The following is a 26,595-nucleotide window of genomic DNA, read 5'->3' on the forward strand; positions in this document are numbered from 1 at the left end:
TTATTATTTTTTTTTTAGAAAAAGAGAATATCATATATATTAGGCACTATATTTGTGTATCAGCCAACAATACATTAAATTTAAAAAAAAAAAAAAAAGAACAGGAAAAGGAACACAATTCCAATCAGTACGCCCTGGCCTAAAAATGACATGTCTAGTAAGAAAATGAGCTGCCATGTTCACAGATCATTTAATAAAATGAAAGCTAATAGATTTAAAACATTTAGCTAATCAACATCTACAAACCTAATAAGAACCAATAAAGTTAGGCTCCTAACCGGAACTAAAAAAATGTTGGTGTAATTGTTTATTAAAATGAATGGTTCATATTATTTTAATTTTAGTATTTTTTTTAATTATTTTTCCTACTTTACTCTCTATTATATCATTTATTTTGCTAAATACACATGCATCCTGTCAATGTAAACTTTAGTAACGAAATATTCTGTTAACTATTTATTAGTCTTAACTTACTCATGATTGGAGAAATGTCTTAGGTTCGAACCTCATCCCAATCAAATTTGACATAATTGTTAAACATATACTATGAATATGTTAGTGTATTTAAAAAAAAAAAAAAAAAAAAAAAAAAAAAAGAAACATAATAGCCAATGTGATTGCTCACTCTCTAGCCAGAGCTTCTTACTCATATACTGGTCGAGAGGTGTGGGATGCAGATATCCCTTTGATTTTTAAGATGAACTTTGGTCCATTAATTAGAATACAATATAAAATTTAAGATGAACTTTGGTCCATTAATTAGAATCATGCATTGGGCATTGATGAAATGGTACACCTAATTTACAATATATATGTTGGAAAAATAGCATTAAAATGACATTTTAAGTGGCTATTTTGTGGTACAATTATCGGTGGGGCCCACTTCCGATTTGGGTCGGGTCAAAGTGGATTCGGGTTCTTCGTAGTGAGACGAAGAGATTGATATATTGTACGCTCAAAACGGATAATGGGTGAATGAGATATTGATTCTCAAAGTAGACCCATTGAGTTGGAAAAATGAAGGGAAAAAGTGAGCTTTTGTCCCACATTGGTTTGGAAAGAGGATTTGACCCCCGTTTTATACAAGAGCTTTTTTAGAGCTTGTAGAATTGTATAGCATAGAGGCTCTCTCGCGCGCGCGCGCGCGGGGTGGGGGTGTGCAAATCAATTTCCAACTAGAAACGAGATCGGATATGCTTGAATCAAGCCCGGGCGCTGTGGACAGCCGAAACTTGTTGTTTCGGCTATGGCCGAAACCAGTAACAGGTTTTTTGCCTTCTGCTTTTAGACCGTTGTGAGATTAAATTCAACCGTTACGGAATTAAATTCTCTATTAATTCCAATTTTTAATATCTGAATTTAAATCTTGGATAATGGCCATGTTGTTTCAAGAGTTACAAAATTGGTTTTAAAACCAATTTAAATGCCATGATGAATGCTATTCATTCTTTGATCCCTATATAAGAAGGGGTAGAGGGAGCAGATTTTACACAAGCACATAGTGACAAGAACACACAACACAGAAAGTGGTTTTCTCGCCTCAAAACTCTGCTTCTACTCATTTCTTTGCCTAAAACTGTGTTCATAGCTTTGCTCCAGTTCGCCGGGTCCGTTCGTTTGGGTGCTCAAACGTCGAACCGTAGCGCGTTTTATCCTGGAAAACCTAGGTCACAGCGCTCCTAGCACTTTTGGGAGGTGGCAAATAAGGTTTTAAGGAAAGAGTGGTCTCTTGACTCACGCTAAAAACCCTTACCCAAACACGAGCCAATCTTTCCTTCTTTCGGTTTTGGATTATGCTTCTAAGCAAAAATCCTCCTTTTATGTTATAGTTTGGTTGGAATTATAATCTGTGTATTATAAATTCCTTTTGGTTGATATATATTGGTATATCTTTTTCGTAGATATACATATATATACATAACCGTTGGATCCGTTATATATATATATATATATATATATATATATATATATATATATATATATATATATATATATATATATATATATATATATATATATATATATATATATATATATATATATATATTTGTGTATATATATATTTCGGATAAATATCAAATAATATTTTATATACTTGTGTGTGTATATATAAATATTATTTTACGATATTAAATCGATTTTGGTTCATTATCTCCAACACGAAAGAGAAAAAAAAACAAAATTGATTTTTTTTTTTTAAAAAGAAGTAAATATCAGTGCATTGACCAATTGTGATAACGCACCCACTGGGCGTGAATAATTGTTGTGGGTCCCACATTTTTGCAAAAAATCACACCCTTGCAAGAAGCCGTTCAATCCCCTCTCTCTTCTCTCTCCCTTCTCCATGTTGGCTCTCACTTTCTTAAAAACTGTAAATAATCCACAGACGTGGATGCTCTAAACATATTGTTCTTCTCTCATTTGTTCTAAACCATCACATGTGTATGCCTTACAATTTAGAACACTAATACAAAATCTAAAAAGTGTTAATTAACACCCCTCCCCCCCCCCCCCCCCAAAAAAAAAAAAAAAACACAAAATTTATCTTTTCTTCACTATATGACACAAGTTCTAATAATTTTACATATCGAAATATAAAATAAATAGTTAATTCCAATTCCACGACTATATTACGGTTTTTCTAATATTTTATTTTAAATTCAATCAAATTTTAATTTTAACTATTAAAAATGTATCACTTTTAATTCTCTGATGGCCTAGAAAGATGTATTTTAAATAATTAAAGATCAAATTTAATTGATTTTAACAATGCAAGTGTACACACGGGTGTAATGTGCATTCGGCCAAGCATATCAAAGCACACACGATAAAGCATAAAAGTGAACACACCGCACGCACTACAGTTGTGAAAATAAATTCCCAAAATAAATAAATTTGTGTGTGTATGTGCGCGCGCATGTGTGTGTGTGTGTGTGTGTGTATATATATATAGATCAAATGCAAAGGATTGCTTAGGTAAAAAAATAGGGTTTAACCTCATCTATTAATCCGGTCCAAAGTGAAGATAATTTTTTTTTTTTAAAGGTGATATTATGGTAATTTTGTGTAAGTAAGTTCATATTCTTTTGTCTTTGGGTGCATTTTTTTTCCTTCTTTCAATGCGCATTTTCCTTCTCCGAGTGTATATTTATGTCTCTTCTAGAGCACAATTTCTCCCTTCTAGTGCATATTATTGTGCCTTGCTATACACATTGTTTTTTTTTTTTTTTTTTTTTTTTTTTGTTTTTTTGTTTTTTTGTGAAAATAAAGAAGCTTATTGATTAATCATAGGCTGAAACGTTTACAATAAAGATTGATGGAATGGTCAAACATTCCTTACAGTTAGACATAGAATGAAACAACCTCCCTAGCAATGTTACAAAAAACTTGATTCGTAGACAGTATACATTGGTGTGCCTTCTAGTGAACAATTTTGGACAAGTGCAAACTTCACAAACACATTTTGTTTTACATTTTCATTCTTCTCATGCAAAGTTTGTTTATGATTTGTGTTGAAGATCCTGTATTGGTCAGAAATTAAAGACCAACATACAAATTAGTAAATGTCATTAATGTTGACATACTAGCAAGGCATAGTTTATTATATCTGATCTTTTACCTTGGACGATTGAATTTAGTCTTTTCAATAACAAAATTTCTATAGACATTTGTGAGTTGAATAGATGAAAGTGTAGAAAGGATTTGTGGGGGTATAATTTAATATGTATCTAGTGGTGTCATCTCTGCTTTTTAACAATTTAATGTGGATATCTTATTCTATAAGGCTGGTCATTGTTCGCAAACTTCACTTTACCCACGTGACCAACTGAGCTATCCACAAAATGCCTCCATGCAGGATTGAACTATGACCTTCAATTTACAAAACTGATACTCTACCACCGAGCTATAAAAGCTTGTTAATTATGCAAATTTATAATTCTATACACACACACACATTTTAACTAAGGTATGATATTATTATAATTAAGGCATTAATTGGATGTACTAACTGGCCAAAATTAATTTACCAAAATAATAGTTATTTATTAACATAATTGTATCCACGTGACCAACTGAGCTGCCCATGAAATGCCCCCCATATTTTACTAAGGTCGGCACTTGGGAGACTTGATCCTGGGTCATTGTTCGCAAACTTCACTTTACCCCCGTGACCAACTGAGCTGCCCATGAAATGCCCCCCATATTTTACTAAGGTCGGCACTTGGGAGACTTGATCCTGGGTCATTGTTCGCAAACTTCACTTTACCCCCGTGACCAACTGAGCTGCCCATAAAATGCCCCCATGCAGGATTAAACTACAGACTTTCAGTTTACAAGACTGACGCTCTACCACTGAGCTATAAGGGCTTGTTAATTATGCAAATTTATAGTTCTATACACACACACACACATTTTAACTAAGGTATAATATTATTATAATGAAAGAATTAACTGGATGTACTAACTCGTCGAAATTAATTTACCAAAATAATTGTTATTTATTAACATAATTGTTTGATATAATTATTTTACTTACACTTTTCATTTGAAAAATTATACGAATTTATTGTTCCAAAAGGTTGGCATTTGGGAGACTCAATCCTGGGTCATTGTTCGCAAATTTCACTTCACCCCGTGACCAACTGAGCTGCCCATGAAATGCCTCCATATTTTACTTACACTTTCCATTTGAAAAATTATACGAATTTATTGTTCCAAAAGGTCGGCATTTGGGAGATTTAATCCTAGGTCATTGTTCGTAAACTTCACTTTACCCCGTGACCAACTGAACTGCCCATAAAATGGGCCCATGCAGGATTGAATTACAGACCTTCAGTTTACAAGACTGACGCTCTACTACTGAGCTATAAGGGCTTGTTAATTATGAAAGTTTATAATTCTACACACATACACACACACATTTTAACTAAGGTATAATATTATTATAATTAAGGAATTACTTGTATGTACTAACTGGCCGAAATTAATGTACTAAAAATCCAAAATATTAATTATTTATTAACATAATTGCATGATATAATAATTGTCATACTTACACATTTTTTTTGAAAAGTAATACCAATTTATAATTATATATATATATATATATATATATATATATATATATATATATATATATATATATATATATATATATATCTGTGTGTGTGTGTGTCCAGATGCGAAGGAGTTCCTAAGTTAAAAATGTGCCATAAATCTCAGCTATTAATTTCATCCAGATTTTATGCTGTTTAAAAAAACTACACTTCGAATCAACAAAAAATGTGCACATGAAAGAACAAAATTTTGCACTCGAAGACTTAAAGATTTGCAATCGAAGCAATTATGGTACCAAAATAGAGAGTTGTTCAATTTAAGTATTATTGAATCAATTACTCTTACAAATTGTTTGTAAATATCACAAGTTTCATTAGAAATTTAGTTATACGTTGTTAAAAAGAAGATAAATGATATAACAAACACTGACGCATAATAATGCACTTGAAGGCACAAAAAATGTACACTCAAAGGTTAAAATTAACATAATGCCATTGCGTTTTTTTTTTTTTTTAAAAATTTCTTCATTCATGACTTTCGATTTGGACTAGATCAATGATTGGGATTTAACCTTATTTTTTACTTAAGCCCTCCTTTTATCCGTCCACCGGTCATATTCTTGTCCACCTTCTGTTATCCTTGAATCTTTTTTTCTTTTTTTTCCATACACGTTTCTAGTTGAATTTGAATCCTATACTGTCATCTCCAATCATGATCTTTAAGTCAAGTGACGAATCAACTACGCTAACCTACGAGAGGCTGGAGAAGATAATTTTGTTTGTAGAAGAAGGGAGTGAAAATGAGGAGGGAAGTTGGGGTGACGGCACGCGGAGAGAGTGTCGCGTAAGCTAAATGGTGTCGTGGATTTAAAAAGGTTCTTCGTATGTAGTATTCATTAGTCAGTAGTCAAGAAAGACATTTGATCATGCACATGTGGGTTGGTTCTCTTTTGCCATCCATAATAACGGAAATGTTGGCCCTCCACGTGGCACCTCCGGCTATATTTTAGTAATTACCCATCCATACACGTGTCACAGTATCACTTCCATCCCTCTTTAAACTTTGATTATTGCTGTCCATGTGAGGGGAGGAGCTGCCAATAAATTACTCTAGTGGAGAATATTTGACCTATTGCATCTCTTTAATCAATTTTTTAATTATTATATATTTTACTTTTGAGTTTTGAATTTAAAATTAATTAAACTTGATTTATGATTGTAAAAAATATACAATTTTTAGTCTTCTCAATTGCTAAAATGAACACATTTTAATAATCACTAATTAAATTTAGACAATTTCATATTTAAGTGGCAATTTTATTGAAATCATAATTATTTTAAAGAGTTAATACCCAAAATTGTCCCCGACTATAGTGCTTTTTCTCAATTTCGTTCTAAACGACTTTGGTGACCTAATATAGTCCCAGACTTTTGTGTTTCGCTCAATTTAGTCCTCTGTTTATTATTCCGTCAAATTGGTGTTAAATAAATGGACAATTCAATAATATCAATATTGACATCTCTTTACTTTCAACCTGCGAAGTGAGAAATCTCTCTTTCTTACACGAATTACACCCAGAGTTACTCTCAGATCTACGAATCAAATTTTATATTCGCAGCTTTAGAAGTGATTCTAGGAGTAATTCGTAAAAAAAAGAGGGATTTTGCACTTCACATGTCTATGAATAAAGAGATGCCAATATTAAAATTACTGAATTGTCTATTTATTTAACAACAAATGGACGGAATAACAAATGAGGGACTAATTTGAGCAAAAACACAAAAGTATAGGACGAAATTGAGTAAAAACACAAAACTCTGGGACTACATTAAGTCACCAAAGTCGTTTAGGACAAAATTGAGAAAAACCACTATAGTTGAAGACGATTTTGGGTATTAACTCTGTAATTAAAAGATGCGTTTTGCCTCTCAAGCAACTCCAATAGGTGTAGTTTTTGCAGGTGTGACTAGGAAAAGAATATGAGAGGGAAGGAAAAAAAAAAAAAACAAAATCTAAAAAGCAAAACAAACAAAATATGCAGATTAACGTGCTCAGCGGGCGCTAGGGCTGAGCATAATCCGAAGAAACCGAAAAAACCGGCCGAACCGCGAACCGAAATAGACCAACCGAACCGAACCGATACCCGAGTTGCAAAACCGAACCGACGCCTAAAACGACGTCGGTTTACGGAGTTCGGATAGGGTGGGTTAAAAATTCACCCGACCCGTCCGAATACCCAATAAAAGCTAGGGTTGCGTATGTAGATAGCAATACGACGTCGTTTAGGCTTAGTATATATATATATATATATATATGTTGTTACTCCTAACTCCACACTTGCGCAGTCAGTCTCTTGATTCCTTTCTCTTGCTAGGGTTTCCAGACGAGAGCTTATCTTCTCTCATTCTCTGAGACTCTCAGTTCTCTCTGGTTCTCTGCGCAGTCGCACCGTGCGATTTTAGTCCTCACTCCTCAGTTCTCTCTAGTCTTTCTGTACTAGACAAAGACTACCTTCTTTGTAGTCTATACTCTCCTTGTCCGGTTGGTTCTGTTATAGTCCGGTTGGTCACTAGTGGAAGCCCTCATGCCCTGACTGGTGTAGTGGTGCTGTGGTGGTCGTGGACGTGGTGCTGTGGTGGACTACTGGTGTCGTCGAGAGTCGAGACGTCGACTTCCAGTAAACTGAAGGCCTGAAGGCTGAAGCCCTCGTTCTCCGGGGTATTTGTGAGAAAAGAAGTAACTCGCTGACCCTATTCTTAAATTTATTGTGATGTATTATGTGGTCTCTGTGATATTGTAGTGGAAGCACTGACTTTGTGTCTTTGTTAGTTGTTACTGCAAACCCTAGTTTTGTAAAAGTTATTTCTTAGATATGTTGGCATATTGCTCTGAGTTTATTGCGAATTTGTGATCTATTTTGTGTCTCTGTGATAATGTGGTGGAAGCACTGACTATGGTTTCTATGATTCTCTGAATTGTGGACTGTGATTAAGTCAATCTGTTGAGAAGTTCCAGATTGTATATCACTTGTCCCTTGTCCCTTGTTTGTGATGTTATGATACTTGATTATGGTTTCTATGATTATTTGAATTGTGGACTGTGATTAAGTCAATCTGTTGAGAAGTTCCAGATTGTATATCACTTGTCCCTTGTCCCTTGTGGTGGAAGCACTGACTGTTTTAACTAATAAGAGTCTGTTTAATTTGAGTGTTATAAACTTATAATGTCTCTTAAAGGCTTTAATTGGTGGAAGCCCCTTAGAAATTCAGTTAATGATGTTGATGAAATGAGCTGTTTTTATGTTATAACAGTCTCTGATTCATCTGGATATTTGAAATATATCCCTGAATCTGGATTTCTTTGTAAGTTTATGGATGTATTCCCTTAATTGTATTTGTATATTTGTAATTTTGTATTGAATAATGCCCTTTAATTAATTATGCATTCCTGTTTAATGATGACACAAAATGTGTCTGATTCTGGAATGCTTTTGAATCATGTTGTGTGTACTGATAGTTCACCATTTTTAGATGGATAATATCAGTATGCCTGGTACTCCTGGTAGTCAACCTCCCAGCTCCTCAATTGATGGACCTTCAGGGGTGGAAGCCCAAACTGTTGAGAATCAACAGAATGAGCAACCTCCTACTGCTGTTCCAGCCAAGAAGAGGAAACAGGTTGCTTCCAGATCACCAGTGTGGGATCATTTTGAGGCAATAAAGGACACTAATAATGTGGTTGTAAAAGGCAAATGCATTTATTGTGCCAAAATTTACCACTGTGAGACAAAAAACATGGGACTTCTTCCTTAAGAAATCACATGGTTAGCTGTTTGAAAAATCCTCACTCCAAGGAAACTAGGCAGTCCCTGTTAACATTTCAGGCTGTTACATCACTTATAGATGGTCAGCCTACTGTGGGAGAAATAGGGACTTGGGTTTTTAATCAAGAGTCAATAAGGAGGGCCTTGGTTGAAATGATAATCATAGATGAATTGCCTTTTAGGTTTGTGGATGGAATAGGTTTCAGGAGGTTCATAGCTATTGCTTGCCCTAGGTTTATAGTTCCATCCAGGTGGACTATAAGTAGGGACATCCTAGTTGTATATGATGAGGAGAGACTGAAATTGAAGCAATTTTTAAGGGGAAGCAGTCATAGGGTTAGTATCACTACAGATTCTTGGACATCCATCCAAAGAATTAACTACATGGTAGTTACCGCCCATTTCATTGATTCTGAGTGGAAGCTTCATAAGAAAATCCTTGCATTTGTCCCTGTTACTTCTCACAAAGGTGAATATCTAGCCAAAGCCCTAGAAAATTGTTTGCTTGAGTGGGGGCTTAGAGATGTGTTTTCTGTGACTGTTGATAATGCCTCATCAAATGACACTGCTATGGTTTTTCTGAAGAAAAAAATGCTGTCTTGGGGATCATCTACTGTGAGGACAAAGTATCTTCACATGAGATGTATTGCCCATATCTTAAACCTAGTAGTTCAAGATGGTCTTAAGGATTGTGATAGTTCAGTTAAGAAGGTTAGGGAGGTGGTTAGATATGTTAGAAACTCTCCTGCTAGACTCAAGAAGTTCAGGGATTTGGCTGATTGGTTGAGTATTGAACAAAGGTCTTCTTTGTGTTTAGATGTTCCAACCAGATGGAACTCTACCTATTTAATGTTGCAGTCTGCATTAACTTACCAAAAAGTGTTTGAATCTTTGGAGTCTGATTGCTCTTTTAAGTCTGATTTGGGTAATTCAATTCCTGATTTTATGGACTGGGAATCTGTTGGCAGTCTGGTTCATTTACTGAAGTGTTTTTATGACATGACCATTAGAATTTCTGGTTCTTTATATGTCACCTCAAACACTTTCTTTACTGAGATTTCTGATCTGTACTGCCTATTGAAAGGCATGGTGGAAGTTGGTGGGCCAGTTGGTGTGATGGGGAAAAATATGAAGGCAAAATTTGAGAAGTATTGGGGTGATGTGAAAAAAAATGAATCTAATGATATTTTTTGCAAACATTCTAGACCCTAGAGACAAGTTAGAGTATATGCCTACTCAGTTTAATCATATGTATGGTGAGGAAAAGGGTCAAAAATTCTATGACAAAGTAGTTGCTGGTCTTGCTGAGTTATTTGATGATTATTCTACATCTGCCTCTTCTTCTGTCCCTTCTGTGCCTGTCCCTTCTGTGCCTGTGTCTGTACAGCCTACATCTGCCTCTTCTGTTTCTGTTGGGAAGCCACAACATTTTCTGAAGTCCCAAATTAAAAAGCAAAGATTGGAGTCTGGGGGTAAGAAACAAACTGAGTTGGATATGTACTTGAGTGAGGGAATAGTTGAAGAGGAAGAATCTTTTGACATACTTGGATGGTGGAAGATCAACTCTGCTAGGTTTCCAGTTCTGTCTAAGCTTGCTAGGGATGTCCTAGCCATTCCAATCTCCACTGTAGCCTCAGAATCTGCCTTCAGTACATCTGGAAGAGTATTGTATCCTTTTAGGAGTTCTTTAACTCCAAAAATTGTGGAAGCATTGGTGTGTACACAAGATTGGCTTAGAAAGCAAAATACTCCTTTATGTATTGAGGAGAATCTGGAAGAGTTGGAGAGGTTTGAAAAAGGTATGACTTTGTAGTTTGAACATTATAATCCTTTATACTTATATTTTAAATTGCTTAAATTGTTAATACTTTTCTTGTTTATTTTGCAGAGTTAAGTGGTGATGGTGGAAGTGGGAGGTCTCTTGGTTCTACACTTGCTACAATTCCTGTAATGTTATTATTTACATTACTTGATTTTATTGATTCTAACTAAATTGCAATCTAATCTCACTTGCTATTTTTTGAGCCCACTGGACATCTGTAAGTCTCGGACTCTGTAACTCTGTAAGTATGAAGGCCTGGTAACTTGTACTAAGTTGCTGCCTCATGTACCTTGGGCATTTGGTAATGTATGGACTCTTTTATTCTGTCTGTTCACTTTAAGTTGGCAAGTTTGGCAATGATGAAGCTTCCACCTTCAATCTGAAAAGGAAAGGATTAAGTTGGTCAGTTGCTCTATACTTAAGGTATATTGAAGCAATAGGCCCTTAATCCAAATGATATGTAAAATATGCTTACTGAGCCAATATTTATATAATCCCTTCTCTGTTTTTCATTTTCTAATGCTTGCTCAGTTGCTTTACTTGTTTACTTGCTTGTGTACTAATTATCTACACTAACTTGCCACAATTCACAGGAAGAAGAATAACTACTCTAATTGTTTGAATTCTAAAAGTCTAGGAGTTGCTGAATGCTGAGTTGCTGATTTTGGGTGAATTTGTTTTTGTGGGGCTTCGGTTTAAAGTTTAAACAGTTATGTAAATTTGTATGTAGTAAGTAGTATACAAGCTAGTATGTATGTACTTCTGTAGTTTTTTTGGAGTCTTAGTCTCTTAGACTCTTAGCCACTTAAGAGTTAAGACTCTTAATGTTAGTTAATAGACTACTTAGTAATACTAATTACTAACTTAGTAACTTAGTATTACTGGTATTAGTCTATTACACTATCATTCTATTAATTATTTACTTATTTATTCAGTATTATTCAGTATTTCAAACTTTCAGTTACTTATTATTTTGCTTTTGATTTTAATTTATGAATTTTTGATTTGATTTCAACAATTGTTAATATCCGAAATAATTTCGGATATCCGACCGACCCGACCAAACCCGAACTAGGATATAACCGACCGGATAAGTCAACATTTTTAAACGGATAGGGTAGTCAAAATACAAAACCGAAATCCGATCGGATGCACCTATCTCTCACCCGATCCGTCCGAACCGTCCGAATGCACACTCCTAGCGGGCGCGTGGAGTGCATGCGCCTGTCGGCTTCTTTGCTTTTCTGGTAGGCCCCACTTTTCTTGCAAAAAAACAAGTTTAATTTCTCTTGCAACTCATTTTCTTCTCTCTTATCTCCTTCTTTCCTCCACATAAGCATTAACTTTGTAAAAATTCATGAAAATTCTCCTATTGGAGATGCTCTCATGTGTATAGGCTGATTAATTTTTAATGAGTTTCGAGTAATACGTGAACTATAATGAACCCATGATTCTTTGCATATTGAAAAGTGTGATTCGTCTATATTAGAAGTCTAAATTAATAATCAGCCAACATATTTATACTTCTATATATTATGCTCAGCAATTTGTACGGTGGTTTATATTATTTTTCCTTTAACATTGAACCAACGTAACATTAAAACGTATTTTATCATTATGGTCAAAATTAATTTTTAATTAATTTTACAGTAATTACTCACTACAAAAAATATCTTGCCTCAATTATAAATAATATAATATTGGAATAGTTTCCACAAGTCTAGGAGCAGAGGTTGCCAACTTACATCTCTTTTTTGGGTAATAAGTTTGGCTTCAAATTTCTCCCAAATGTGATTTTGAATTAGAGACGTTTGGTTTGTTAGGAATTTGAAGTAGGAAACAAGGGTAAACTGCTAAGATTAAAAAAAAAAAAAAAAAAAAAAAAAAAAAAAAAAAATTGCGTGTAAAGTACACATTTCTATAAATTTTATACTATTTTTATTTAAGTAATTGTAACAAGAGATATACAAATCTAAATTATGAGATACATGAATATGCGCAAAACAGTTTAATATTTTTTTAAAATGTTCATACTTAGAGCATCAACTATAATAGTAGTTTTTATTCAATTTTTGAGGAAGAAAAACTATGAATTGGTTTTTATCTAATGGAAAAAATTGGAGTTTATGACTAGATTTTTCTCCTACAAATATAATTTTTGGTTAGGGTTCAATTTTGGAGGAAAGGGGAAAACTTGTACAGATTGCTGCGCGTGTGTAGCAATTTACGCGCCCAGAAGGCGCGTAATACCTTTTTTTTTTTTTTTTTTTTTTTCTGTCAGAATTTATTATTTATTTTTTTCCTTTTTTCCTCTTCTCACTTGCTTCTCTCTCCTATATGACCTATAAAAACCTACAAAAATCTACAACTATTGAAGTTGCTCTAAAGATGTAACTTAAGACTTTTGACTAAAATTTCTTAAACTAAAGCACCATGTCCAAATACTTAAAAGAGAAATACAATAACATGGCTAGGATCAGAAATTCATCAACCTGCTACATGCAATTTAATTCATCAACCTTATAAAAGGTGATGATAATGTAAGTTACAATTAACCACTATCAGAAGGTATACATTGAGTAAATACCATCTTGTAGCTCTAATTGACAAAGGACCATAATTAGGTAAATCAATCTAAATTTTTCATAGTTGACCAGCTCAAACCAAGGAAGCTGGATTAATCAAATTCGTGACATTGTAATTATAAGTTTGTATTCTTAGTCAACTTGGATGGGATTACCCCTAAGTCACAAATTGCAATTCACCATTTGATGTTGAAATATCTATGTCAACAATTATATTCAATTCGATCATTCACTAGACAGATATTGAAGCCTTACGCCTATTGGCCTGAACCCTTTGGTGTTGCCATTTGGTTCTATGTTATTTTCAGATTTGTTAAATTAAATGAAAGTTTTATCACTCCACAACATTCAAAACTATCATATTATAAAGCCTTAGGTAGGGAGGGCAATTTTCTCATCTCCAACAGGGATCGGGGGCCTAGACGGGGATGAGAATGAAAAAAAATTTCGAGAGACGGGAACAGGAGCAGGGAATGTGTGTAATTTCAAAGTCAGGAATGGGACGGGAATACTCCTTCTAACCGTCTCGTCCCGTCCCCGAATTGACTTAGTATTTTAATTTAACTTTAATTTTAACACTTTGATTAGGAGTTGACTGGGGACGAGAATCTCTGTCCTCACCTAATTCACTGCGGGAACTGAGATGGGTAGCATTTTCAATTTTCCATCGGATACGGGGACTGTTGGGAAATAGTCGCAACGTCAACGCGCGGGCTAGAAACCTTTTAAGAAACACGGACACAACGGGTGTATGGCTGAAAGAAAATTTGTGCCGTGTTATAATAACATTACCTTAAAAGCGTTATTTGCCCGGTAATGGTGCAATCAGAACCCTTGCACGCTTTCGACAAGTTACACAGACCAACTACGCTTAGTCTAGACTAACTACGCTTAGTCAACACCAACTATAGCGTAGGTGAACCTGTCTATGCTCAGACTATAACTCGAAGGGAGAAATGAAGTGATTGAAGGTGTATTTTAATGAACAAGGGAAGGGGCCCTTATATACTAACATAGGCTTCACTTCTCAGCCATCCAAATCCAAAAACAGTGCTAGCTAGACCACTCATTCTTAACGAATGAGATTCACTCATTTGAGTGAAAAACTAGCAACCACACAAAATTAAAAATAATTGGACAAAGTATGTTGCGTAGCTTTGGACCAATTCATGAATTTTCCAACAATCCCCCACAAATTCTTGAGGGTTGGCAAGAAAACTTGTCTACACTGTTTACAAGAAATGACGATCTCCATATATTCAAAGTAGAAAGCTTAGTAAGGATAAGGTCTGAGCAATACAAACGAGTTGATCTTAATGTCGGTGTTTGAGAACTTGAATTGACACGTAGTGACACTGAGTAATTTTTTCCCGAGAGTGACATGAATCTTGAACTCACCGGTTAGATAAATTTTGAACTCTAATGCACACACCAATTCTAAGTAGCAGGTTCTACGAAAGTCAAACTCTTTGACTTCTTATGAATACCCTTAGTATTCAAGTCTGTTATGTCTATCTTAATATAGACCTCCACCATGTCAAAGTCTATCTCACTATAGACCTTTAATTCTTGAAAAGTCTCACACATTCAAACAAGTGTGAAGGAAGTAGATATCTGAGCGGATGTGAGCGCTGACCTTAATGTAGACCTGGCAATTCGTGTATACGGGTTCGTTAACGGGTTGACACGATAACGACACGAACACGATAAGACTAAACATGGATACGACACGTTAAGGTTAACGGGTTGAAATTCTTAACACGAACACGAACACGATTTGTAAACGGGTTGACACGATAGACACGTTTTGTTAATAGGCTGCGGGTCGTGTCGACATGAAACCCGTTTAAACCCACTAAACCTATTTATATATAATTAAAATTTGAAGTAAAGTTATATATATTTTTAAAAAATGAAATAGAACCTACAATTTAAATAATATATAATATAAATTTGTAAACAGTAGTAGGCAGCAGATAAAATTCTAAAACTCTCAATTTATAAATCTGTAATATATTTTTTACAAATTATTTGTAGTAAATATATTTCAATTTGCAAATGTAGATATAGTAATATATACAATACATTTCACATACATATAATATATACAATACAGTTCGCAAATACAGACAACAACTTATAATATTATACACACACAAAAATTGAACATATAAGATTACATGTATATATTACGAACTTGCCGTGAGCGGCGATCAAAGTATTAGATTATTTGTTAAGCTTCAACCTTCAAGGGAGTATTCGGTGATTTAATGGTGGATTACTTGATTCTTGAAGCCTTTGAGCCGTAAGAAATTAAAAATGAAAGCAAGTCTAAATTCTGAAACCATCTAAATTCCTTAATTAGTTAATTCTCACAATCCCACATGAAAGATCTGTTTATAGAATAAATATAACTAAATAAGAATAAAAATTTCCAAATATTAAGTTTTTAGGGTTTTACTTTTTAATTTTCTTTTATATTAATTATTAAATAAGTAGAATAACATTATAACAATAGTTCTTAACAAGTTATAAACAGGTTCGTATAAATGGGTTCGTGTAAACGGGTTAATACGATAATATTAACGGGTTAAATGAGTTTTTAGCGGGGTTGACTGGATGACCCGTTAAGACACGAATTATAACGGGTCTATAACGAGTCAACTCGTTAACGACCCGGAACACGTTAAGGCTAAACACTAACCCGTTATTTTCGTGTCGTGTTAACGGGTCGTGTCTATAATTGCCAGGTCTACCTTAATGTCAGTGATTTAGACCTTGAACTGACACGTAGTGACTTGAGTAACTTTCTCCTTAGTAGTGAATTGAATCTTGAACTAGTCAAGGAGAGGAAGTTTTGAACTAATGTGCACACATCAGCACCCATTATGCAAGTTCTTCGGAAGTCAAACTCTTTGGCTTGATGTCTACCTCTGCTAGACCCTAACTTAGAACATCTTATGTTCAGTTGCTTTACGTAAGCTTGGCTTACTTTGTTGATTTTAAGCCCATTTCCTTCGGTAAGGGCGACCTTTCTATTTAATCCTTTAGTGAGAGGATCTGCAATATTCCTCTCAGACCTCACATACTCCAACGTGATTACCCCAGTCGTGATCAATTGTCTTACAGACTCATGTCTGACTCTTATGTGCCTTATTTTCCCATTGTAAGTACTATTCTTTGCTACACATATAGCAGTTTGAGAATCGCAGTGTATGGACACACATGGTGTAATATACCCCCACAACGGCACGTCTGCCAGTAGGTTTCTTAGCCACTCGGCCTCTTGTCCAGCTAGATCAAGCGATATGAACTCAGCTTCCATAGTTGATCTTGCTATTCACGATTGTTTCGTGGATTTACACGATAACGTCGCTCCACCCATAGTGAACACATATCTACTGGTGTAGCTTACATCACTACTGTCATTTACCCAGTTCGCATCACAGTACCCCTCTAGGGCTGCTGGGAATCTAGTATAGTGTAGTCCCCAGTCGATAGTACCCTTTAAGTAACATAGCACTCTCTTTAGTGCATGCCAGTGGGTGTCACTCGGATTATGAGTGTATCGACTAAGTCTATTTACCGCAAGAGCGATATCAGGTCTGGTGTAGTTCATCAAGAACATCAGACTTCCAATTAGTTTGGCATATTCTTCTTATGACACACTCGTCTCAGTGTTTTTTGACAGTTTTACGCTCGGATCATAGGGAGTTTGTACAGGAGTTACTTCGAAGCTATTAAACTTCCTTAATAGCTTCTCTGTATAGTGACCTTATGGTAGCTTGTAGCCATTCTCGGATTTATGACTTTTACTCCAAGTACCACATCGGCCGCCCCCAGATCCTTCATGTCAAACTTATCACATAGTGACTGTTTAGTCTCTTTTATAGCATCTATATTGTGGTTAAATATTAGCATGTCATCCACATAGATGCATATAAGCACAATACTTGACTCTACCTCTTTTGAGTATAGACACGCATCTGATCTGTTTAGCGTGTAGCCCAGATCCATGAGTGTCTTATGAAACTTCTTATACCACTGTTTGGGGGCTTCGTTTTGCAGATTTGCTTTGTGAAATATTATAGTAGCTCCATACTTTAGCTAACACATAGTCGATAGTTGAATATATTTCAACAAACTTGGTTATCTCAACCCATCATAATTACCCTTTAAACAGGAATTATATGTCTTCAAAATGACTCAACCAAGAATTTAAATAATATGTATAAATGCTCATTGTTAGTAAGCCACAGAGATAATGTTGTCTGCATGCTGCTTCAATTTGGACAACATAATCACAAATTTCACATAGTATTCTTAATCTCGTATGCAAAGAATATATTCAAATTGAAATTTATTAGGGAATATATTTCAACAAGGTGAATTCAACGAGTATAACTTTAACACCCAAAGTTATTCCACCTACACAACTTTTCTTTCACTTGATCAAATTAAAACTCATATAAAGCATTCATATGATGCAGATCAACATTACTATTGCAGTACTTCAACAATTTCTATTGCAAGTCTTTGATTGTTTAACGACATATGAAAGCCAACCTCATTTTAGGTGAAGATCAAGTGGCGCTCTAACAAGCCTGCATGATCAACACCCTACTTCTTAAAAACTCCCAAGTCGAGTGGTGAAACCGAAGTTTTCTTAAGAACCATCTTCCTAGACAGAGTATTCAAGAACTATGACTTTTCCATGCTACCACCATAAATGTGAGTAAAGCCTTTGAAATCAAACTCAGTACACAATTCAAATATTTAAAATTATGTGATTGTAAATTATATATGTATCTCATCAAGTAGTGCAATATTTGTAACATATCCACAATAATAACACATAATGTTATAAATTGACATGTGCATAAGTACACAATTTATAAGCTTTATATCAGATTGATGATTTAATCACTTAGCAGTAGTGTTAAATCAACACTTCTAACACAACAAAATCATAAAGCTCATACATGTGAATAATAACAATTCACTTAGCTTTGTGTACACCGTTGTTAATTTTCTCTATAATATTCAAAGCACTCACCACACAAATATGAAATGGTGATTTCTAAAATGCTTGTCACAATATATATTTCACGTTTCACATGCTCTCAAATAATGATAATCAATTGGATGCAAAGATATAAACAAACCATCTTCTAAATTATGCCATTATGATAGTTTTAAGAGAATATGGTCAATGTCCAATAATATATGACTACTAATGCTCAAAATAATCATTTGCATATGATAGTCTATTATCATATAAATATGCATGTGTCATATAAGAATGAGGAGAAAAACCTCATCAGAGTATGGTCAAAGCTCCGATATGAACTCAATAATTATTTCTGTTGTACTCCCCTTGCTTAAAGGCTACACATAAAACGAAGCAATGTGCTTCACCAGTATTGTTCTGTATGAAGCTAATGCCTTCCACTGCTAATCTCTGTTGTTGCTACACCATCATGTCGCCAAAAAATTATTATAATACGTTCCATGATTCGAGTAGTTGACTGTTGCTATAAATAACGTTTTTAATTGTTGGGAAATAGTCGCAACGTCAACGCGGGGGCTAGAAACCTTTTAAGAAGCACGGACACAACAGGTGTATGACTGAAAGGAAATCTGTGCCGTGTAATAATAACACTACCTTAAAAACGTTATTTGCCCGGTGACGGTACAGTCAGAACCCTGGCACGCTTTCGACAGGCTACACAGACCAACTACGCTTAGTTAACACCAACTATAGCGTAGGTGAACCTGACTTTAATGAGACTATAACTTCGAAGGGAGAAAAGAAGTGATTGAAGGTGTATTTTAATGAACAAGGGAATGGCCCCTTATATACTAACATAGACTTCACTTCTCAGCCATCCAAATCCAAAAACAGTGCTGGACTACTCATTCTTAACGAATGAGATTCACTCATTTGAGTGAAAAACTAGCAACCACACAAAATTAAAAATAATTGGACAAAGTATGTTGCGTAGTTTTGGACCAACTCATGAATTTTCCAACAGAAACGGGGTCAATCGGGGTCGGGGTCACAGGAACGGGGAGTATATATACTCTGTGTCCCGTCCGGTTCTCATCCCTAGCCGGCTCGCCTTAGGTAGTATATATGAAAGTTTTAAGGTAGTTTTTACGTAGTATATGAATATCTAACATGGTTGGTGAGTATATAATGTAGAAATAGAAATGGAAGTCATTGTAATCAGGAATCAAAATGAAATAACAAAGAAATGAGTCTCAATCCCCTTTCTAAGCTATTTGAAAGCAAGAAATCACTTTTCTTTCCTCTTTCCTCTACGCCGCCTTTTTACGCTTAATAATTAGTATTTCTATTATAATATTTTTTTCTAAACATTCAAATATATTACTTGTATATTGAAGACATCCTTTGGGAGGATAGGGTTGGTGCGAGGCATAATAATGGAGCATCCTAGTTGAGTCGTTCCTTCTGGGTTTTATGCCCTCTTTTCAGTTCCAAATATATATATATATATATATATATATATATATATATATATATATATATATATATATATATATTACTAGTAGTATACATTAATTAATATTCAATTTATAACAGTTAATAATAATCTATATTTTCTGTAAAATACACACACTCATGCACATAAACTTTGCTTAATTGAGAGTATTTAATTATCCAAAGTGGGTAGATACCTTGTGTGCACCGACATTTGACCATGTCGGCTGAGCCATTAAGTCATCATAATTTAATAATTTTTTAGCAATGAGTTTTAATAAAATATAGATAATATGATGTAATGTAACTAGACCACAAGATATATATATTAAAGCAACTAGAAACCTAATTAAATGATGAATATTATAAGTAGTTATAACATTATTATTGTGGAAATATGTGTGCTTAATTTGAATTTTCCACGCAAGATTTGCTTGCTTTTGAAGCAAGCAAGCAAAGCAATATGAGAATCCAACTCAATCTCAAGCAGAATTGCTTTATCTTTTTGGATATGCTTGATGCTTTTGCCCTTTTAGGAATTTAGAGTCAATCAAGCTATAGCCTAAGCTCCTACATCCGAATGAATGAAAAAGTTGAGGGCATGCTATCTACCATACATGACCTATATATAATTAATAAGAGAATTTTATTTTTAGTCATCAATTGTATGTTGTGATATTGTCATATTTAAGTCTGTTTTTTTTTAATTTTTTTTTATCAGATCACATATTCACATTATATCTTTGACTTTTATTTATCTGTCACAATTAATTCCTATTTTGAAATTTTATTATTCCATCATTTAATAAATATGACTAATATGTAATATAATTATTCAATTAAAGGAGTTTGCAAGAGGGAGAGAAATTTTTTTGGGTGTACCCAGAGTTTCCATCGTCGAACACAGTGACTAATCCCCTCGTTGAATTATAGGCACCTCTTTTGGAGAGAAATTATATATTCGGGCAAGATGTTTGAATGATAAAATTACATGTTAGTCATCTTTATTAAATAATAAAATGACAAATTTAAACGAATGACTAATTATGGTAAAGAGCAAATTCCACTTTTAATCATCGACTGTTGTGACATTGTCACATTTAATCCAATTTTTTTAATTTTGTTATATTACATACCTGACTTTGAACAACTTTCACTTTTAGTCCTCGACTATTGTGACATTGTCACATTTAGTCATATTTTTTTTTTTAATTTTTCCATTTTTATCCACAACAAGATTATTATTATATATATTGTGTTATGTGATAAATTATAAAGTATCGATTAACATTGATGTCAATCATTACATAAAGTATCATTAAAATTATTATCGATAATACATTATATACTTATGTATGCTAATATATAATGATATCATGTATGATCGGTAGGATTCTGGTCCTTCTATCATAAATTTTCTGGCTCCGTCTCTGCATTTCAGCTCATTTTAGTTAGCATTGATATTGATCAGCAACATAGAAATTTTTGTGTATACATATGTAACCCTCCAAATTGAATTATTAGATATGCCCCTTTTAGTTTTTTAGAACCGACCTTGTTTATTCTTAACAGTACAAATTAAACTAGCTATTAATACGTGACCAGTATTACAGTATATACTGATTATATGGTTTCAATTCTCTGCACAGTTTGCACATGTAACAATTTAATCTTATTCCTCCCACATATGATTCCCCACAATATAAATAAAATACAATAAAACACAGGATTATTGTCTTTGAATTTTCACTTGCTTTTAGTCAGAATATATAGTATTGTTGACGAATATAATGGCAAACTTGGGAGAATCTCCCACCAATGCTTAAGTACTAAGTTTTCCTTGTCTGGGCAATTTTTACCAATAATTGTTAATTATTAATATTAATTTAAATGTTAATTATTTTCAAAAAAAAAAATTTAAATGTTAATTAATGCTTTTAAATAATGACCATTGAAATACGCACGGCGTAACATTTAGTAGACTGGAATCATATAACAAGCCAATGAAAGACAGATTGCCTAATAAAGCACAACATAACATTAAAAAGCAAAAGGTTTACGTTATTCTTATGGACATTATATTATTAGTACATTGCATAAAAGATATTCCATCTCGCCAATACCTTTTTTTCTTTCTTAGTTTCCCACAAATTAACCAATAATAATAAAATAATAACTGATTGTATATTATTGAGAGTGTGCACGGGATAAACTCATGTTGGGAAGTTATTCAAGCTAGAAGCCTTCTTTCCTTAGCCTATTTTTTAGGATCATTACAGCTTACCTTGTCCACATGTTAATGAGATCATGGAACATGTAATATTCTCTAATTCACATTCTTATTCCTGCGGCACTCATATGTGGCTGAAAATGAAGCTTGTTGTTGGCTGGTTTGCTATATAAACAGTGATCATCAGTGGAAAACATGAGACCAAGAATCTCTTCCTCCTCTTTAATTCTTTTGTCCCTTTGTCTGAGCAAAGTCAGGTTCATCACCTGCATTATAGCTGGTGTAGCTTAGCCTGTCTGTGTAGCTTACTGAAAGCGTGTAGGGATTTTTGATTGCATCGTCACGGATAAATAACGCTTTGAAGGCAATGTTATTATAATACGGCACAAATTACTTTTATCGCACTCAATCCTTCTCCTTTTTTAAGAAAGATTGTCAACCTTCGTTGAAATTGCTTATTTTTCCCAACAACCACTGCTGAAAATTATGGAATTTCTGACCACCTGAAAGTGATCTTATATCAAGTTGAAAGCAAAAAGTGGTCGGAAATAGCAGCAAAGGTTTTTTCGGATACCAAAAGTGGTCGGAACAAAGCTTTCAACTTGATTTAAGATCATTTTCAGGTGGTCGGAAATTCCATAATTTCCAGCAGTGAACTCAGACCTTTATTGAGAGTCAAATTTGTAACCTTATAGTTATCAAGTCAATAATCTGATCAACTTGGATGTGATTGTATAGTATGTATTATATGTTTTGACAACTATTGTTGTTGTTATTAATGGTAAGATATACATGTGTTAGTGTTTATTTAGGACATGATGAAATATGAAAAATATATATATTTATTATGAGTTGGTAAGACGAATTATATATGTGGTAAGACCTACACTTAAAAGAATGATGTGAAAGTATATATAGTACAGACATGTGTGCCGCAGGTGTTGACCTAAATGAATCAAATCGTTAATAATCATTTAGATTAGTTAGGATAGAGCATCATCAAATGCATATATGGATGTCAATGTATTACTTTTGGGACACTCCACAAAAGGGAAGACGAAAATAAAAGTATACGTGGAGGGCAGTTTCAACACTAATTGCATGTTACATACAAATTAACCCGTAACATAGTTAGTTTATCAGTCAATTTTGACTTATTTAACCACTGTTAGTTGTTTGACTTGATTAAACAATCAATATGAGTGTTTGATTAATTAACTTTTTGTAACAGCTTATTGTTGTAGAATGCTAAAATTCAAAAAGCTGCTCAAAGCAGCTCTTTCGATCAGTTTTTTGAGAAAGTCATTTTGCATATAATCATTTATAAACTAATTTACCAAACACTTTTCTACAATCAGCTAATGCTATCAACTAGTCTAACCTACTAATAACACAATCAGTTAACAGCTATTCACCAAACACACCCAAAATTTTTATCATAACAATTTAATGGCAGATAGGGTTGTCTTCACTCTTGTACTTTAATCTTTTTTAGGGTATGTCTTTGAATCTACAATCAATTGTAGTGTAAAGAGTGACTTGGATCAAGTTTGAATGGTCTTAAGTTTAATTTTTCTATAAGCTAAAATATGTTTTGAACCGTGTGACATTTTAATATTGTGTTAATTTACTATTCCTTTTGCTAGCTTGTTTTCATGAAAAATATTTGTTAGGGTTATTAGGCAATCATTATTGCATGGACCATGGTCCACACAATTATGTGAACCATAAATAAAAAGTACATTTTTAATATACTAAGTGTACATTATTTATGTACGTAAGATACATTTTTAATATACTAAGGGTACATTATTTTGTATAATGTACTTTTAATACAAAAATAATGTACCTTCAATATAAAAATAATATACTTTTAATATATTAAAAATGTACCTGATATTCATGGTTCACACAATTGTGTGAACCATAGTCCATACAATAATTTGCCGTTATCAGGGGCAATTTATATCCTACACCACGGCGCGCGTTGCACTATGCGCCCAGATGCAAAACGACGTCGTTTTAATTATTTATTTTTTTTGAAATTTCCCGCCCCAGTGAATGGCAGTAGTTTTTTTTCGCTGTTCAAGAATGTACATAATGTTATACTAGAATACACATAATGTTATACATGAATGTACATAATTATATAACAAAATATACATACTCTTTTTAAAAGATAATACACATAATCTAACATAATACATAATAAACATAAACTTTTAACATAATACACATCAACTCTTAACATAATACACACAAATTTTCTGATTCGGATGTACATAATTGTATAAAAAGAATGTACATAATTGTATAAAATATACACATAACTGTAGGAACCAATACACATAACGTTGTGAACGAATACACATAACGTTGTGAACAAATACACATAATCTCAGCAACTTCCTACCGCGCCTCCCAACACTATCCCAAAACGACGTCGTTTTGGGAGGCGCGCGGCGCACAGTGCTATGTGCGCCGTGGTGTAGGATATAACGTATCAGGTGACACAATGTACTACAAGAGGCCCAAGACTTTAGGTCCAACAACCCAATGAAAAATCTTGATCTAGATCGAGTTCTTTAGGTTGTGATCAATGTTTATCTCGAGAAAATTAAATAATTTACCCTAACATTTAAGTATGCAAGGCATCATCATAAGTCACTCATCACAACTAACCAAGAGGTGTCCTGTTACATTAACTCACTTGTTAAGTGTTATCAAGCACGAATTGAAACCAATACATAAATACTTCATTGAACTAGCCATCAACACACTAAAATATGTGTTGACTAAATCGAGACTAGGCTCCCGATTTTGTTCAATTATTCTTGTGCTTCGTAACTATTCTTTTAATATTTGTACCAGACTATCCCAACCTCAGGTGTACTTGAGAAAATATTTTCACTATTCTCATCACTGGTGTACCACATTGACGGTTAAAACTAAAACTCGATCGAATTATTTTATACTTGCAATTATGGGACATACACTAATATCTAAAAGGTAGAGCTGCATGTCAAAACGAGCCAGCTTGATCCATACAAGCTCGCCCGTCTCGGGTTTGTCCAAAAACGAATCAGGCTTGTTTTTTATACGGGTTGGGAAAATCCCAACTCAACTCGTGGTTGGATAGGCTGACGGGCCAGCTCGTCAACCCACTTATTAGTATTTTTTTTTTTTAAATTTGTGTTAAATTTTTTAGTTTTTGTATAGCCTAAGAATCAAATCCCTAATCTCTAAGGTAACAATTAAGACTATAGGCCAAAGGCTTAATTCTTGTTATCAACAATATTTTAAAATATTAACAAAAATCCCAATTACACAAAATAAAATTTGGGGGTAGGGGTCGTATAATTGGAGAAACCTCCAACCTAAACCCTTTTTTTTTATAGGTCACCCTTTTTGACCCTGGGAATGGTACACTGTTGGGAATTTCGCGTTTTCCGTCCAACATTTTCATCCAATAATAATGTTGGTCGGTATTTTAATAAAAATCTCAACTTTATCCCGATAAAGTTTTGTTGACGGAAAGTTGGACGGAATTTCCGTCCAACGTCCAAGTTGGAACGAAATTCCATCCAACATGTGGTGTTGGTCGGTAAACCTGAATTGACTAGTAGGTGAAAAGTAAAATATTTTTAATTTCCGTCAAACAACAACGTTGGACGAAAATGACAGTATTTCATATCTTCCCTACGTATTTCAGCTCACTTTTTTCCAACTTTCTTCTTCATTACTCTCTTCTCTTATTTCAAACCAGACTGGATTTTAGAGGACGTGATGGCTGGCTTAGTTCGCATTTGGGAGAGTGAGGAGTTCAAAAAGCTCTCTAAAAAACAAGAGGAATAAAAGTTGAGACTACGGCGAACTAGGTGCATCACTTCACAGCTGTGGTTCTATTCCAATGATTGAGCATCATCGAAGAAGATTGGTAAGTTTGAAAAAAATTAATATAGTGTATCTTATAATATTATACTGAGTATGTTGTTTATTTTGTATATTGTTCTTGAATAGAAAGAAAAGTTTGGAGAAGATCTAAGTCATGCAGCCTTGTATGAACACACTATAAGCACAAAAATGGAAATGGATCGGAGCATATGTTTGTAGAAAAGCACAGAAAGTTACTGTATGAAATATTCTTCTTATTACTTCAATTTTAATTATTACATGGAATTATTTTAGTAGATGAACATGCATTGTCTTATTCTATAGGATACAGTGAATGACTTACGACAAACTCAGCCTGATGCATCAAATGCACAGTTGTGGTTGGAGGCCACTGACGGTGTACAGAGAGGAGGCTATGTATATGGGTTTGGATTAGATACCCAGCATTATTTCCCGAAGGCTTCAAGGGGAATAAATTCTAAGTCAGGAGCGTCATCTTCCAATGTAGCTTTGATAGAAGAAATTCAACAAATGCAGGAAGAGAACAAGATGTTTAGGGAAGATCGAGAACAAGATGTTCCGAGAGCATGTTGATAAGATGGGTGGCTATATTTTCACATCTCAGTGCAAATTCTGAATGGTTAGCCTCCTTAAACGTAAACAACTCTAGTTCGACAA

General features: G+C 34.0%; 1 protein-coding gene and 1 non-coding gene across 2 annotated transcripts; one reads left to right on the plus strand and one right to left on the minus strand.

Moving 5' to 3' along the window:
• Positions 1–4,296: 4,296 nt before the first annotated feature.
• Positions 4,297–4,368, minus strand: TRNAT-UGU. The gene has a single exon. It is a non-coding gene; the product is annotated as a tRNA-Thr (tRNA).
• A 4,220-nt stretch (positions 4,369–8,588) lies between these two features.
• Positions 8,589–26,511, plus strand: LOC109178947 (zinc finger BED domain-containing protein RICESLEEPER 2-like). Its single transcript, XM_019328496.1, has 5 exons — positions 8,589–8,805; positions 8,961–10,037; positions 10,087–10,680; positions 10,770–10,828; positions 26,242–26,511. Exons 1-5 carry the CDS (start codon positions 8,589–8,591, stop codon positions 26,509–26,511), a joined length of 2,217 nt encoding a protein of 738 aa, XP_019184041.1.
• Positions 26,512–26,595: the final 84 nt, after the last annotated feature.

Source organism: Ipomoea nil, unplaced genomic scaffold, assembly GCF_001879475.1.
Source record: "Ipomoea nil cultivar Tokyo-kokei standard unplaced genomic scaffold, Asagao_1.1 scaffold0875, whole genome shotgun sequence".
In the NCBI taxonomy this organism is placed as follows: Eukaryota; Viridiplantae; Streptophyta; class Magnoliopsida; order Solanales; family Convolvulaceae; genus Ipomoea; species Ipomoea nil.

Coding starts and splice junctions, on each gene's coding strand:
- LOC109178947 (XM_019328496.1), top strand. CDS start 8,589: ATGGATAATATCAGTATGCCTGGTACTCCTGGTAGTCAACCTCCCAGC. Junction 8,806..8,960: donor TAATAATGTGGTTGTAAAAG/GCAAATGCATTT, acceptor CATCACTTATAG/ATGGTCAGCCTACTGTGGGA. Junction 10,681..10,769: donor GTTGGAGAGGTTTGAAAAAG/GTATGACTTTGT, acceptor TTTATTTTGCAG/AGTTAAGTGGTGATGGTGGA.